This window comes from Falco biarmicus, chromosome 1 (genome assembly GCF_023638135.1).
Source record: "Falco biarmicus isolate bFalBia1 chromosome 1, bFalBia1.pri, whole genome shotgun sequence".
NCBI classification, from domain to species: Eukaryota; Metazoa; Chordata; class Aves; order Falconiformes; family Falconidae; genus Falco; species Falco biarmicus.
This window is the reverse complement of record NC_079288.1, coordinates 41,078,533-41,094,124: the sequence shown is the minus strand read 5'-3', so window position 1 is coordinate 41,094,124 and position 15,592 is coordinate 41,078,533. Positions and strand designations below refer to the sequence as shown.

General features: G+C 43.9%; 1 protein-coding gene across 22 annotated transcripts in view; it reads left to right on the top strand.

The window, feature by feature from the left end:
- FBRSL1 (fibrosin like 1) overlaps positions 1-15,592 on the top strand; it is a 548,084-nt gene that overhangs the window by 443,344 nt on the left and 89,148 nt on the right. For 16 of the 22 annotated variants that reach the window (XM_056336559.1, XM_056336506.1, XM_056336593.1 and 13 more), the window contains one exon: positions 3,202-3,255. The exons of the other annotated variants lie outside the window; for them this stretch is intronic. In XM_056336559.1, coding sequence (XP_056192534.1) covers positions 3,202-3,255 — 54 coding nt within the window. The remainder of the gene's footprint in view (positions 1-3,201; positions 3,256-15,592) is intronic. 22 annotated transcript variants of the gene reach the window in all.

Below are 15,592 nucleotides of genomic sequence, written 5' to 3'. Positions count from 1 at the left end.
TAGGTTGCTAACAAAATGAGATTTTTTTTTCAAATATTTTTTATTTTGAAAGTACTCAGCCTAGCTTATGTTCTTGTGGAAAGACCATTACAGTTAAATTGCTGTGGAAGGTAGCTTCATTTTTAATACTGAGTTGAAGCAAGCTGGATCCGTTGTTTGCTGTGGTGTTTCTGCGGGGGGTAAAAAACATCTGTACGTGGATGTGGTTTCTGCAGTAACGGTTATACCAAAGGAGAATCAGGGACATGAAGGCTGTAAATCTTGGGGTTTTTTTCCGTGGAATAATCAACAATAAAAAGCGTTCAGGCGATTAAGATGCCTGCGAGTAGATCCTTACTCCAAAGCTGTAGGTTATGAAGTTGTAGTACAGTCGGCCTTCAAAATGGTTAGAAATCCGTCATAAATATCTCTTTACCACATACCTTCTATCTCCCTGGATGATTGGCTTTCTAGCAAAGCCTTCCATAGAGGGTGTACTGTAATCCTTTTACATTACTTCTTCAGTGCAGATTACGCAGCAAGAAATAATTAGGAGCTTAATTTTCACCTGTCACTGCCAATAATAGATAACCTTGATACAGTGACAGGGCTAGGAATTTGGGGAGCGGAAAAGCATTTAACCCTGTAGTGATTGCTGCAGGGACCAGGCAGAAAATGGTTGCCAGAACATGACCTCCCTGCTTGCTGTCACGAAAAGGGAGAGACGTGTTAGTCTTTCAGCTTCCTTGTCTCCTGCGAACGCTTTGCCTTTATCCGCGAACGTGTGCTGTAAAATTCGCTCTGTGCCGCAACGGTGCCACACGCGCCTCGTGCTAATCAGCCCGGAGCAGACGTTGGAGACCTTTGTAGCCTAGTCTTTTAATTCAAATGCAGTTCTGTTGCTTTTCATGATTTCAATTCCCAATCTGACTGGTATTCCGAGTCTGCTAGGGAAAGGAGCAAACTAATGAAGATGGCTTCATTAGGCAGCGCGGAGTTTAGCCCTTGCTTCTCTCCAACAAATGCAGCTGATAAAACATCCCAGAAGTAACTGTGCTTTTGGTCTTAAGAGGAAGCGGAGCTGAGGTGTTTCTGCTCCCTTTCAAAATTAATTACTAGCTCGCATCAGGCGAGCTTAAAAATGGAGCCTGCGCTCTAAGACAGTGAAGGTAAATGGGAAGGAGAAAAAAAAGCCACTCTTCCCCCTCTGCTGTAGTCGTTGGTGTGTTTTTTTTTTTTTCTTTTGTGTGGAAGTTTAAATCTACAATCTGTTGAAAACGTAATGGGAAACCAGCCTACAGAAAATGCCATTATTCATATCATCGTGAGCTCATTTATTTTATCTGCAATAGTAATGATAAGACAGGCTGCTTGGCAATGCTGATAAGCTGAGAAATATCTTAGAGCTATTTGTAAAAGTTAAAGCAGATCTTGGTACTGAGAGATAGGGAAACTGATGAGCCTTTGGGCAATCTGCAGAGCTGAAAGCTAATAAAGATTTTAATAGGAAGGCCTCATTAGGATTAGGGAGAAGATCTATTATCTGGGATTTACACAACACAAACAGTGAGGCAACTTTAATTTTTACTTCTTTGTTCATTAAATACTATTGCGGAACATGAAGCCTTTTAAGTGATCTGGATCTCTTTGTACGTTCAAGGAGCCATCGCCAGCTCTTGGTTGAGCAAAGACGGAAGGGCAGGTTGTGCAGGAATTTGTTTGCCACATGAGAAATGCCAGTAAGCCATCATATTCGGGGGCCAGGCACTTTTTGGAGGTGCAGAAATGAAGTTGTTTGCAGGTGCCTGGGTGGCAGGGTACTTGGCAGCATCTTTTTTCTGTTGTGAACAATATTTCTGATCTTTTGGCCCTGAAGAGGCCATCTTCAGAAAGAAATGTAACATGTTGCTGTTGTGCTGGTTCTCTTGGTGGTGAGACTGAGACAGCATTACTGGATAGCTTGTCCATCCAGCAGCCTAGCAGGGTGCTAACTCCCAGTCCCCCAGTGGTGGCTTTTTTATTAGTTGTGATCACCACACAGATAAACTGTTATAGCAGAGGAGCTGTCTCCAGTGCCACTGGAGATGGCACGGTAGGAGTACGTGCCATGGGTGACCTGATTGAATGGGTTGGTAGTTACACGACAGGGTCGGTTTTTAGCACCATGTGCGTTCTTACATGTGATGTACAAAACATTTGCTTTTGGGGGACCCTGAGTGTGTGCAGACACCTGTCTCATGGGCTCAGCTGCTTTATTCCTTGCACTTAGCATGTAAGGCGCATGTAAGCGGCTGAAAGACAGATATATTTAATATTTTTTCTCAAGGACCATCCAGACTTTTTTTTGTGGTTAAATTGAATTGTAAAGCAGGAAGAGAAGCCATGCTGGAACATTCTTTGGTTTGTTGTCAAGGGCCAAGTCATGTTGTAACCTGATTCTGCTAACGTACAGTTTAAACCCTTTCTACACACAGCCGATGAGATCTAGCTGAACCTCTAATGCAGATGAAGGGGTTTGTTACGTGATATCCCTGCTGGCTGTGAAATGTCACTTGTGTGACCACACCTGTGTTTGGGAGCTGGCTGGTTTCTTCTTTCGGTGGAGCACAGACCCATACAGGAGTCTCAGCTTCTCCCCTGCTTTCATGGCACAAACCAACTCCTCCTGGATCAATTAACCCTTGTGGTAACTACAGTAACATTGCTTCCATGGAGGAGTGCTCTTTGGAAAGTATCTTCTTGTATTTTCAGTTGTCTTTAATACAGTGTAGCAGCCAGAAACCAAAAGGGAGCGCAGCACCACAGCCACAGAGAAGTCTGTTCCAGAGCATAGTTTGGGATCTGCTGGTTTGAAGCAGTGGTTTCATAGGGCCTGCAGCGGATAGCGTAATGGTGTAGGTAACTCCAAGTATTTCACCTTCCATGTGCTTAAGGAGCTTGGAGCAGCTGCAGCTGTAATCCCCTCTGTGGAGGCAGATGGGCAGGGCTGGGGGAAGAGCATGGCACCTACTGCCCAGGGCAAAACCACCTTTCTTGCAGTGGGTTGGTGTTGGGTTATTGCAGCTTGTTCGTAACGAGTCACAGTTTATGTCGGTGAACCACCTTGGCCTCCTAAAGAACTAGCGCTATTTGCACATAGCATGTTGCTCCAGCAAGGCTGCCATTTGAGAAGTTTCTAATATTTATGTTTGATATGAATGAAACTTTTTGTTTTGTCTGTAGACCGCAACGGAACTGGAGCTGACTCGTATCAGGAGTGCCTTGATAACAAGCAAGGTATGAGATCAAGTCTCTCCAACATGGGCACTTGGGACTGATATAGCTTGATTTCTTGCAGCTGAATTGGTTGCTGTCTCTGTCTGTCTCACTCTCTCTGTTTCCCCTTCCCCCCCCCCACCCCCCCATTTTGTTCCCCCTTCCCCCACCACTGTCTCCAAGCCAATTCACTGTTAACAGTTCCATGTCAGCTAACCTGTTAGCTCAAGGACTCATTACACGTTTGTGATAAGGTTTCTTGTGTCTAGCAGCCCAAACCCTCTGTTATTAAGGGAAGCTTGTAAAACAAAAGTAGCATGTGCACTTGCTTGCAGCTGTCTTCTTCCTTGAGGTTTACTTGCACAGCCAAGCAGAAAAATACTAAAGTAAAAGTGGAGTTAAGGGAAGGCACGTGCTGGGCTGGGTTACCTTAGTGCCAGACATCCTGTTACAGTTTGTGTGCTGACATGCTGACTCAGCCTCGTCCAGCCTGCTGTCTTCTCCTGTGGTAAAGTAGGTAAGAGCTGGAAAAGTCTCATGTGACTTACAAGGGAGTGATGATGGTGAAGGAGGAAACTGTTATCCTTCTATTATAAACATGGGAAGAAGAGTCACATCAATAGAAATGAAAATCTTAAAAGTATCTCAGAAACAGGACCCAAAGGCAAGGTTATTGATTTTGTATTTAGAAAAAGGGTTGGTGTATTATGTTCTCTTCAGATGTCCTCTCTGAAAACTGCAATCAGAAGTGCTACTCCATCGGTGTAGCCACGTAGTGGGTGTTGAACCTTCTGGTAATCAGGGAGAACAAGTACCCTTCAGTCCAGAATTGCATTCATTATCAGCTACAAGAAAGAGATAAGAGGAAACGCTTATCCTAACCAGGTCATAGGCATCAGTTATATGTCAGCTTTTTACCCTGTTGTTGACCCCAGATCTGTGACGGTAGCTAGAATGGTCATTTGCTGAAATTCTGACCTTCCTTGTGTAATTTTCTAAAGTAGTACCGAGAAACAAACAAACAAAAAAGTCTGTCCCAGTTTTGGTGCTTGGTTGGGTTTAATTTTCCACTGGTGTCTATGCTTTCAGTATCCATCAGTCAGTGTTACATGTGCTTGAAGTCAAAGCTGCTGTGGAGTGCATCCCTCTTGCTGTTGTTGGGTTTGGGGTGGGTTATTTGGGGGGCTTGGGGTTTCTTTTGTTTGTATTGTTTCCCTCCTCTGAAAAAAAAAACCCACCAAAACACCCCACGTTGTCTCTCTGGTGACCTTTAACTCATCTTTTTTCACTATTATTTTTTGCTGGTTGTGGTAAATACCTAATCATTGCTAAGCTTTCATTTCAGAAGTTACAACTGGAAGACTAATGTGGAAGAACTGTAATCAATAATGGCTTTTTTTATTAGATTAAGTTTAAAAGCCTTCTAGACCAATGTAATTCAGGATGCTTCTTTGATAGATAGTTTGTTCTTAGAGAGAACAGTTTTTTCCAACAACATTTTACTGGTTGGCTGGGGGTGGGGTGGGGTGGGTGTGTTCCATTTGGCATTTTGTAGAAAGCAACTGAATTTCGGGGGTTTTAAAAAATAGCCTTCTCCTTTTTGGAAACCAATTGCAGTCCCTTTGATGTGCCAGTTACCCTGGTTTATCTGACAGGTGGTATTAAACGGTGTTATATCCATCACTTTGATTTGTCTGTCAGAACCCTAAATTTTTCTTGCAGTGTGTTTTTTTGATGGGTTTCTTTGACTTCGTTAACATGTGAACAAGCTGTATCATTACAAGTGCTTTCAGTCCAGTATGAATTGGATCTGGTGTGGTTAATTTACCATGTCTGTGCTACGTCATCATATTTAAAGCAACAACCTTTTAGAATGCAGAGGTTTAAAGGTAAAAGTACACACAGTAACCTGTAGTCAGTCCCTTACTGTCCAGTCCACATTACATTTTGTGAGCATGCAGTGGAGTTGAATCCACCATTTGCAACAATTTACGGAATAAAAAATATATGGCTGGCACCAGACACATAATTCTGGTTGCTCTCTGCTATGTTCAAAACAAAACACTGCCAATGGCTGGAAGTAGCAGTGGCTCTTTAAAAGTACTAAATCTTTAAGCTATGTGAAATGCAATTGCCATGGATGCTTTTTATAACAGCATGCTTGTCTCCTAGAAATTATGCTATAATGAGGCTTGGTTTATATATTTTACCCCTTTCCTCATTAAAGTGCTATCTCTCGGAAGAAGCGCTTTGTGTCTTGAAATACTGCGCGGTTAAAATGAAGGCAGGTTTATAAGGATTTAATGTACTTGGGAGCCAAGGTTTTGCAGCTTTATGGCAAAGATGTTTTAACAAAGGGCTTTATGGTAAGGGTGTGCTGTATTTTAGTCAGGCAGTTGCTCAAGCGAAAATTTTCAGTGTGAGCACGTCACAGCAGCAAGGAGAAATTCAGAGGGAAACAGGCCTCTGAGATCCAGTCATCGTCTTGGCTGATATTAAGTCTTAATTCTTTGCAATTTGAAGCCCTGCATATTTTTTTTTTTACCTCTTGGCTCAAGGAAGACAAAAGTCTTGCGCCATGTAATGCAACAACATGAGCAGGTCATTTAGGTTTCTCATTTTAGTGCTCAAGGGCAGGGTGCGGGAGAGTGTGCCCAGGACAGCCACAGGTGGGATTGTTCACACCTTCTCAGCATGGAGCTTGCTTTTTCAGCCTTTTATCTCCAATACTCAGCATAAATGATACCCTGAAAGCAAAATTGTGAGTGTTTGGGGTTTGGAAGTGAGGAGGGCAGCAGTTTGGAGCAGTTGCCCATCCGCTGCTGCTGAAGATGCATCCTGGATCTGCCTGTTTCTCTGGGATACAGTTAATACCCCATGGTTTCCTGAGAGCCAGGGTGTTCTGCCATGGAAAACAGGTACAGAATTACAACCAGACACAGTTGTTGCTGGAGCTCCTTGATAGGAATTCACCGTTACTATAAATAAAACAATCCTGTTTTAATGGTTAGGCAATGAAAATCGCTTAGCTAGGGCCTTGGTGGTAGCCAGGAAGACATAACCTCACATCTTTGAAACAGTGCGCAGAGAGGTGGCCTCGGAAACCAATTCAGAGTATTACATGTTATCATTTGTAGCGCCTTCTCTTATCTGTAGAAAATTGTGGTTTACTTTGCTTCGGCCATTTTCTGTCCATCCCCATGCCCTCAGCTGGCAATGGGGGTGGCGCCCTACTGGGCTCCAGCTTTCCCAGCAGCTACAGGCTCCTGCCAGAGGAGCCCGATACCTTTTACTTCTCCAGTGTTCTCTTTGCAGAGTGTCATGATTCTGTATTACTTCCCCACAGATGAATTAGTTGATGCTTTTCCAAGATGAACATGGTTTCATCTTTCTGATGGCACTATTGACTTCCTGGGACTCTCTATATTTCTTTCTGGTATTTTACACCATGTCCTAAATTCAGTACTGCTTATTGATTTTATTAGCTCACCTGTGGAGGGAGGATGAATGTAATTTGGAGCAACGTTCAGCAGCAAGGATGGAGGGTAATTAATCTTGACAGTGATCAAAATCTGGCTGCAGTTGAGGCGATTGCAGTGCCTCTGTCCCAAGATTATGGAGGACTGAATGCACCTGCCGCGGGTTTGTGCTGTGAATGGTTCTCAGGCGGATTGCTGAGCAGGTGTTACAGGTTTGGGATGTCTGCAGGATCAGGCTTGGTTTTGAAATAGTGGCCATGAACTGAAGAGTTTTCATCCTGTTACCAGTCCCCTGGGCCGTGTAGTCCCAGCGTGTGTCATCTGCTATTAGTCTTGATGCAACCAATGACCTTGTTTGTGTGAGCACATTAAACACAACATTAATATCTGATTTGCCTACTTTGAATTCAGACAGGCTGCAATCAATCACCTGAACTCTTGACAGTGAGTATGGCTGGATGGGCTAAGGAGAACAGGTCAAATGCATGCTTGGACCAGAACTCTAGGAAACTGGAAAACTGCTTGTGAGCCTCTGTAGCTGGTGTAGCTGCAGCAGTTGGGGGAAACACGTTCTTCACTGGAAAGGAGAAGCTGCAGGAGCAAGAAACGTGTGGTCTGTGTAGAGGTCTGCTCAGCCTCCGTCCTGCCAGGCAAATACCAGCATGGTAAATGAGAGTGCCAAGAGGCACATCTTGGAAGATATTACTGTGAGAAGTTCTAACCTATTCCAGCTTTTGGATCCCTGTTGAACCCCAGCAAGATTAGTTTCAGGATGGCAAAGATGAATTATGAGGCAGATAAATAAAAATGGCAGACGGGCATGGCTGGATTGAAAAGTGCGGTCAAAACAGTTCTGTCACTGAAGATGTTATTTCCATTAAATGTTTTGAGATTTAATATTGATTTCAGTGAAATTACCCTTGAAAACAGATTTCCTCTGAACCTTGATTTTTATATATTTGTTCTGGAACAGCTTTAGGAGGTGGAAAAATGAAACTTTTGCTTCAAACAATTTTTATGTTTTGAAATTGGCTTTTTCACTGTATGAACAGTGAAACAATTTTAAAACATTATTTATTATTTGTATTCCAGTCATGTCTGTGCACTCTAGTTATGGGCTAAACATCATTTTGCTAACCACAATGCAGACGGGGTGGGGGGGTCAGTTTCTGCCTGAATAAGCTTTGGTTTTGTATTTCTGACTAGGGCTGCATTGATTGCCAGGGCCTATTTAAACAAAAAAAAAAAAAAACAACAAACCAAACCAAAAAAAAACCCCAACAAAAAAACCCCAACCTTCTCATTTTACAATATGTTGGCTGCCTTTTTGTTTAAAGAATTATAAATACATCAGCAGATTTTCCACAAAAACACATATGCTTTCTTCCTGATGAGCGTGATGACGCACTGAGAATCCTTGCAAGAGGCCTTGAATCTCCTTCAAGTAGAAGATAGTGCTGAGGTTGGAATTGAAATTTTAAATAACTCTCTTCATTATAAAAGATGCTGGTGGGGCCTTGTTACTGAAGAATTGCCATTTTCTGACTAATTTTTTTTGCCAGCATGGGAACAAAGAAAGAAAGGAGGAGGCAGAATAAAAGCCTGTGTGAGTGTAGTACAGAGGCTGCAGCTCTCTAAACTGGTATCTGGAAAGAGTCCAGGCTGTTGTAAATATGAACTTTTGTCAATATTCCCCAAGCTTCTCCGGACTCTAGGGTGGGCTTTATTAGCTGAAGGTCACACCATTGTGCTGTCTCCCTCTCCTGAGACCTCTGATACCTTCCTGAAAGGACAGCCCATTATCCCTGGGCTTAGAAGCCAGCTTTCTCTTCAGTGGCGCTGAAGCTGATAAGCTTAAGAAGCATATTTCATCCCCCCAGTGCTGCTTTCAGGAGACAAACAGTGTTTATCGTTCCTGATTAATTCCAGTTGAACAAAAAAATAAAATAGGAGGCATGTGTGCACAAGTGCGCGCACACACAGACACAGAGTTGATGGGTTTTTAGGCTGGTCTTCTTGCATAAGGTCAACTCATTGCACTGGCCGCAGCGAGCAGCGTCTGCTACTGCCTCTCTGTTTTTCCTGGGTGGTGTGTCCGAAGATTGATTTAGTGACATGAGAGGATCCTGGGCTGCGATCGGTGGAAAGGGGGACTGGGTAGCAGCAGCCTGAGCATCGAGGTTGGAATTGATCTGTGGCAATTAAGCGTTAAGGTCTGTGAGAGCAGGACCACCCGCTGGGAGAGTGGCTTTCCATCACCTGCGAAAGATGAATGGCCTGAGGAGAGAGAAGGGCAGGGACTTCGTACTCAGCTACCTGAAAAGAATCATAAAAACACAGTGTATCTCGCTTCTGTGTCTTGCAGCCCTGCTCATCACAGCTAAATCCCTTTGCTGGGAATTATATGCGAGAGAGTTGGAAGATACGGTAGTTGCTTCTGCTACTTTGGTTTCTTCATTTCCCGCTTTGGATCTGGCTTGAAATTTGTCAGTAGGCACCTTGCTGATTTTCTGGTCACTTACTGTTCCAGTAGGAATATCTCCCATACATGGCTCCTAGCTTCTTAGGGTTACTTTTTTCCTTGTAATGAGATTCAGAGTATAGAATAAGTAACAATGAGTAACACATGCGATGAATAATGTGTTGTCCATCTTAACACACCTGCATCTCTGTAAGGGGCCCAAGTAGCATGCCCCAGGGCTGGGGCATCCAGGGCAGGTGAGCTGTGCTGCATGCTTCTCTCCAGCATGGCCTTGCTGTGTAAGACACCTTACCTGCCTGTGCCTGAGGTATTCAAGTGGAAGATGAGAATATTGGCACTGTACACGGTCCTGTTTGGATGACCGTGCAGCTGCAGTGCAGGTTAGGTGTTTTGCGAAGAGCTCTGTTTCCTTCAGTTTTGTTGTTACACTTGCCGAGGTTGAGGAGTGAAAGAAGAGATTGCACGTGGCTGCAAGGAGCCTGTTGATACTTGGACCAGAGGAGATGATACTTCACTCCACAAACCTCTGTAATTTTTTCAGCCTTTTTAAAAAAAGGTAAAAATATTTGAGAGCTGTGGTGTGTGGACGGCTTTCTCTTGCTTTGCTGTGTGCTGATGTTGAGCAAGTGGGCCCCGCCAGCAGGTAAGGGGCTTCACTGCTCTGCCCCCGCCTCTGTTGCAGAGCTGCATCAAACGCCCGCTGCATTTGCACCAGACAAAAGCGAATCAGCTACTTAGTGTATATTGCATCAAATCTTTGTTTTGCTTGCCACATGGTCTATGTTTAAGCCAGATTTTTGGTACTCGGGTTACAACTTAATTTCCTTTGCCAGAACAGAGAATGCAAAATATTAAAAATAATTTTACAAAACTCTGTTTACTTCTTACCAGTGAGAACCACGTTTAAAAGACAGATTTTGCTATTACAGCTCCAGCACTAGTGTAAACAGGGTCTAATGCGAAAGTCTGTGAAATAATAGGGCTATTGGTCATCTTTGGGGTAAAAGGAATTTCTGTAGCACATTTCAAACCAGAATAAACCTGAAACTTCAGATGACCAAACACAACTAGCACGGCTATTTTAAAATGTCTATAGTAGCATGAAATGGGAGTGGTGGGCCTCTAATATTAGTTTCTCAAAGGTAAACTGCGCAAGCCAATGTGAGTTGGGGGCACTTACTTTTGTCTTGTGCATTGGATTAAACTTGTCATTCTTCACATAAAATAGAATACAGTTAATTTTTAGGTGCAGACATCCTTAAATATACCACAGACACCTCTTTAAGGGAAAAGTAGATTTGAGAGAGAACATTACTTTGAAATCTTCTGAAAGATTCTGAAGCTATGTATATGGCGCTTTCTCCAGATTTGTTAACATGGTGGAAAGATTCGTATTAGTCCAGTGGTGCACCATAGACTGCAGAAGGATGCATGCTTGCTTGGACCCCGATTATGGTGATAAGTGAACATTAATGTGGGCTTGGCAGAGCAAGCTCTTAATTTGCCTTGAAATGGAGGGGGCAGAAATGATCTCATCGGACAAGGCGTCTTTGGGCTGCTGCTCACCGTTAGGTATGTCATAGACAAGATTTATTTACTCAGTGTGGACGGATTATTTCCCTTTCCCTCCCTGAATATGGCCTGTGGTAGCTGTTAGCAAAAGAGCTTTTCACCTCCTGTATTGCAGGAAGCATTTTAGCTCTTGCTGAAATGTGAAGCTCCCTTCCTTTATTAAAAATAAGAACCACTTTCTCACATGGCAGAGTGATAATAGAGACTGAAATTGGACCTATAACTTCATAAAAGAAAGAGAATTTTTTTAAAGACAAATCATGCATGGTAATACCTCCATTGTTCTCTTGCTGTGTTCTTTGTATTGCTTAACTCCCTGTGAACAAAGAACCCATAACTGGAATTGTGAAAATAATCCAGGCCTTTAAGTCAAAACTCAAAAGGCCCTTGGGAATCTTGTGCAAAGGTGTGTCCTTGAAATGGTGGTTTATGAATTGTCCGAACAGGTTTGAACATCCTGGCCCTGAGGAAATCTATGGGAATTTTGCCGCTGACTGCAGCGGGGTCAGGATTTCACACTTAGTGCTTTGTACGTGCTGCCAGGCATTGAGCAGAGCCTCTTTCAGTCTTTGAGAAAGTCTGACTCCCTCCTCACAAGCAGGCGGGAGATTTTCTAGTTGGTTGCACTTGTGAGTTCTAGTTAAGGGAATTGCTTTTGGTCCCCCCATCTTTGTCACTTACTTAAATAAACATGCAAACTGGAAACATGCGCTTGCTCGAGCTTCGGCAGCAGGTACCTCCTCAAGGTCTCACATTACTGATCTAGAACTGACATGCTTGGGTACGTGGTTTTAAGCCAAGGTTTAAGCCTGCTTAAATGAAACCAACTGGGCAGAGAGATGGGAAACGTTGTTCCTAGTCACCATTCAGATGTCTGAACCCAGCTAGTTTGAGGTACGAAGGTTCAGTCTGTGAGCTTGAACACAGGTCGGTACAGAGGTTGTATTGTAAATTGAAGCAGTGAGTACTTCTTCACCAGTTTACTGCAGAATAATGTGTTTTTAAAAGTTCAGGTCTATCCAGGGTCAAAGTTACTGGGAGAAGAAGGTACTTAAACGAACAGTGAGGGAATTAGTCTGAAATTGGCATGCAGATTCAGCTAACCAAGGCCCTCTGAAACCAGCATGTAGAAGTTAGCCCTGTTTGAGCAGCAGGTTGAGCCAGGGGACCTCTCAGTCCCTCCCACTTAAGTGACCTTGTGGTTCTCTGGTTAGATGTCTCACGCCTGCCAGGGTATTTGAGCCATCCACTGGACCATCTGACTGACCACTGTAAACATGGACATCATCTTCCTCTGTTACGCCGCAGTCCAGGGAGAGGAGAGTCACCAGAGTTGTAGCAAATTCACCTTTGTCTTCAGTCTTCCAAATTCATGGTGTGGTGGCCGACAAGACATTAAGAGCTATTATTTATGGAGTAAACACTGTACATAATGGCAGACAAAACCCAAAGAAACCATGATCCCAAAAAACATGATCCAGGACTCCAGGAAAATTGGAACATGTAGGTTACCTAATCTTAGTTCTCCATCAAATGAAAACATTTAGGAATAATTACAAGAAAAAACCTTCTAAGCTTTCAGCCACAATGTCCTACAGAGCATTGCCAACCCAAAGTGAACCCACCAAGCACAACAAACTGATTGCTAGTGAACTCGTTTGTAATTAATGCTACTAGAACTTAGATTAAAAATGGGGGCTGTGTGCCCCTTGTGTTACTATCAGTAGTTGAGAGGGTTGGAAAGCTACATCCTGTGTGGAAATGTTGCAGTGGCTGAAAGATTGTCTAAAACTTCTTCATGTTTAGCTGTAGTGGAACGTGCAAAAGACTTAAAAATTCCTTGAAGATGCCTAGAGAGACCCAGCCATGGTGTCAGTGGGAGTATGTGTTGAAAGCTGCCTGGGAGGGGGATGTTTCTCAGAATAGTTTGCAAAAAGTAACATTCACAACCCAGTATGGACAATTAAGAGAACGTTAAAAGTAAATGGGTTAATTTTTCCCAACTTTTTCTTGCCCAAACACAGCTAAAAGACACTTAAAAAAAAAAAAAAAGAAAAAGGAAAAAAAAAAAAGGCTTGGTTGTTCCTCACTGTAGCTGTGTCTTGAGGGCTTTCCTTAATGAGCTGTCTCTTTCTATCCAGTATGGAAAGAAAAACAAAAGAGTTAGAGACCTTCCTTTGTCCCCATGTGATTTTAATCTGATTCATTCATTCCTAATCATCTTGAAGGATTATAAAAGCAAAACCTGTTAAATCTTGGTTCTTACTTCTTTTCTTTCTCTCCCAAACATCATCATTTGTTCTTTTATCATGTTGCATTTCTTTACCCGTGAATCAGCTGCCTTTTAATTTTTTTTCTATATAATGAAAGTCGGGTGGGAAGGGAGAGGGGCGACGGGAGTGCTGCTTTCTTTGATTCATTTGACACACGAGTGTTCCTTGGCCTTTCATACCGAGGAGTGGATGCAGCTCTTGAACGAATTGGACCTACTTGTTTGCTGGCCTAGGCCATCTTGTTATCCAGCCAGCTGTGTTTTGATCTTGGAGGGCCGTTTGAAGATTAAATTGAGACATCTTTTGTTACTATTAAGTGCAGTAATTAAATCAGCTCAGTGTTATTTAAGTGTGGAAAATGTCGCTTCACTGGCCCATGGGTGCCTGAAGTTGCCATTAGACAGCTGTGTTGCTTCCAGTACTAATGATGAAGAGGTAGGAGAAAAGAGCCAAGTGCTCTCTAAATAATTTTCAACTCTTTCTGGGTTATGCTGGATCCCCTCCCCACCTTTTTGTGTGACGTTTCTCCCCCGTCTCTCCTCAATTCATGAAGGACAAGGTTTTTGAGAGGGAGCTCAGGCTTTGGCAGGTGGAGAGCTGGACATGAGCGCCCTGCCCTGAGCAGAGGGATGGTGTGGGTGAAACGTGCCATGGCATGGCCAAGTTCCCCGGATCGGCAGCTGCTGCTCCATCTCAGAGTTTGCAGGTTGTTGGCTCTGTGACCAACAGAGGAGGCTGAGCTAGCAGGATGGATGCAGTAAATGAGCAAAGTTGGCTGCTTCCCCCCCGCCCCTTCCTCGCAGGGGGCAGTCTGCCAGTCAAGCCAAGCACGGCAAGTACATTTGTTCCCATGAGGGTCATTGTAATACAATTTGCTGGTGAGGACTGGCCTGACTGTGAAGCAGTGGCACCTGGGAGATGTGAACTCTGGCTTAGGCCAGGGCTGGTATCGTTCAGAGGTCACCTGGGGCTTAACGGGGTGAGAGTCAGTTGCCCTTACCCGTCCCCCTTTGCCTTCTGCTTGCTGAGCAGATTGCTTGGAGAGAAGTGGCTGGAGGTGATGATTGGCAGCAGGGAGTGGGGCAGAGAGATGCTGGAAGAAAAAGTGAGATCCTCAGTGGGAGAAGCAGTTCTTCAGAGGTCGAGTATGTTTTGATGCCAGGTTAAGTTGCGCAGCAGTATGGGTTCATTGCTACTGGCAGCACTGGTTGCTTGAGCCGTTGCCTTGCTCTTCCCCATCGTGCCCTTTAGAAACCCCATCTTACCTCCCGCGTGCAGCTGAACACACAACTTGCTGCTCTGGTGGTTCCCACAATGAAATTCAGCAGCGCTCAGGTCTTGGTGGGGGAGAGCAGGCAGGACTGCGGACAGCCCCATTCAGCTACCGTGCTGCCCACCAGGGCAAAGCTGTGTGCTCGCTCCCCGAGCCCGCGACCCAGCCGTGTCCCCAAGCCTCTTGTTAAGTCTGTCCTCCCGCACGCACCCGACTCTCTGGCTTCCATCTCCAGTCATTGCCCAGCAACATCTATTTGCATTGCTTTGTACGTTCTGTGTTTTATAGAGGGGGAAGTGTATTTGCACTTCGCAAGTGTTTTTAAGCTGTGGCAAGGGCAGAAGTATGGCATATGGGTGGGGATGAGAGAATCAGAAGCATGATGAATCTGTTTTTCTTACCTTGTTTAAAATTGCCTGTTAAGATTCAGCAGCCGCACCTCCGATCAGCCTAATGGTGTCTGCCATGTTGCGAATACACAGTCATTAGTTGGTCCAATTCATGCATGCTGAGGTAGGAGGGTGATGTGAATGCAAAGGAGATGGAGAGAATAGAAGTTGGGGGGGCAGAGGAAGGAGGGGGAGAAGCTTGGTAATACAGTGACAATGAAACATACGGTAGTCACACTGGAAAACTTTCTCCTTCATTAGCAGGGATCTGTTGAGTTTCTGCTCACATTAGGGTAATTAACACAAGTACAGATTGTTGAACATCTGTGCAGTTTAACTATATGGCCGGTTCCCAGGCTTTAAACAGGGCTGTGAGGAGCCAAATGCAAAGCAGTATGAAAAGCCCACACACTATTCATTTTACTGAAATTAGCATTTCTGGATGAAAGCTGATGTTGCACGTCGGCTATAAATTTTCTGTAGTCTGTTGCCAGGTTGGCTGATGATCTGAGGTTAGTGTTTGTTAATAATTTTTTTTAAATTGTTACTTTTAGTATTCTGGAGGGGAAGTTTCTATCTCACTCTTCCTTTTCTTAAAAGGCAAAACAAAAAGCAAGCAAAACAAAGCATCTGGGTATATGACATCTGATGTGCTTCTTAATCTTTTTCCAGTGGAAACCCAGGAAGGAATTGCTGGTTCAGCCTCCGTCAGGGGCTGCTGGCTTTGTGGAACCACCAAGGCTTTTTGATATTTCTGACCAAACTGTGGTTTTAATTTTCTAGCGAGGCTCTGTTTACGATGTATTCTAAAAAAAAATGCAGAGTTTTGTCTGCAGGATGGTGGTTACACAGGTATTGCTTCTCCGCACATCACCATCCCATAACTCTGT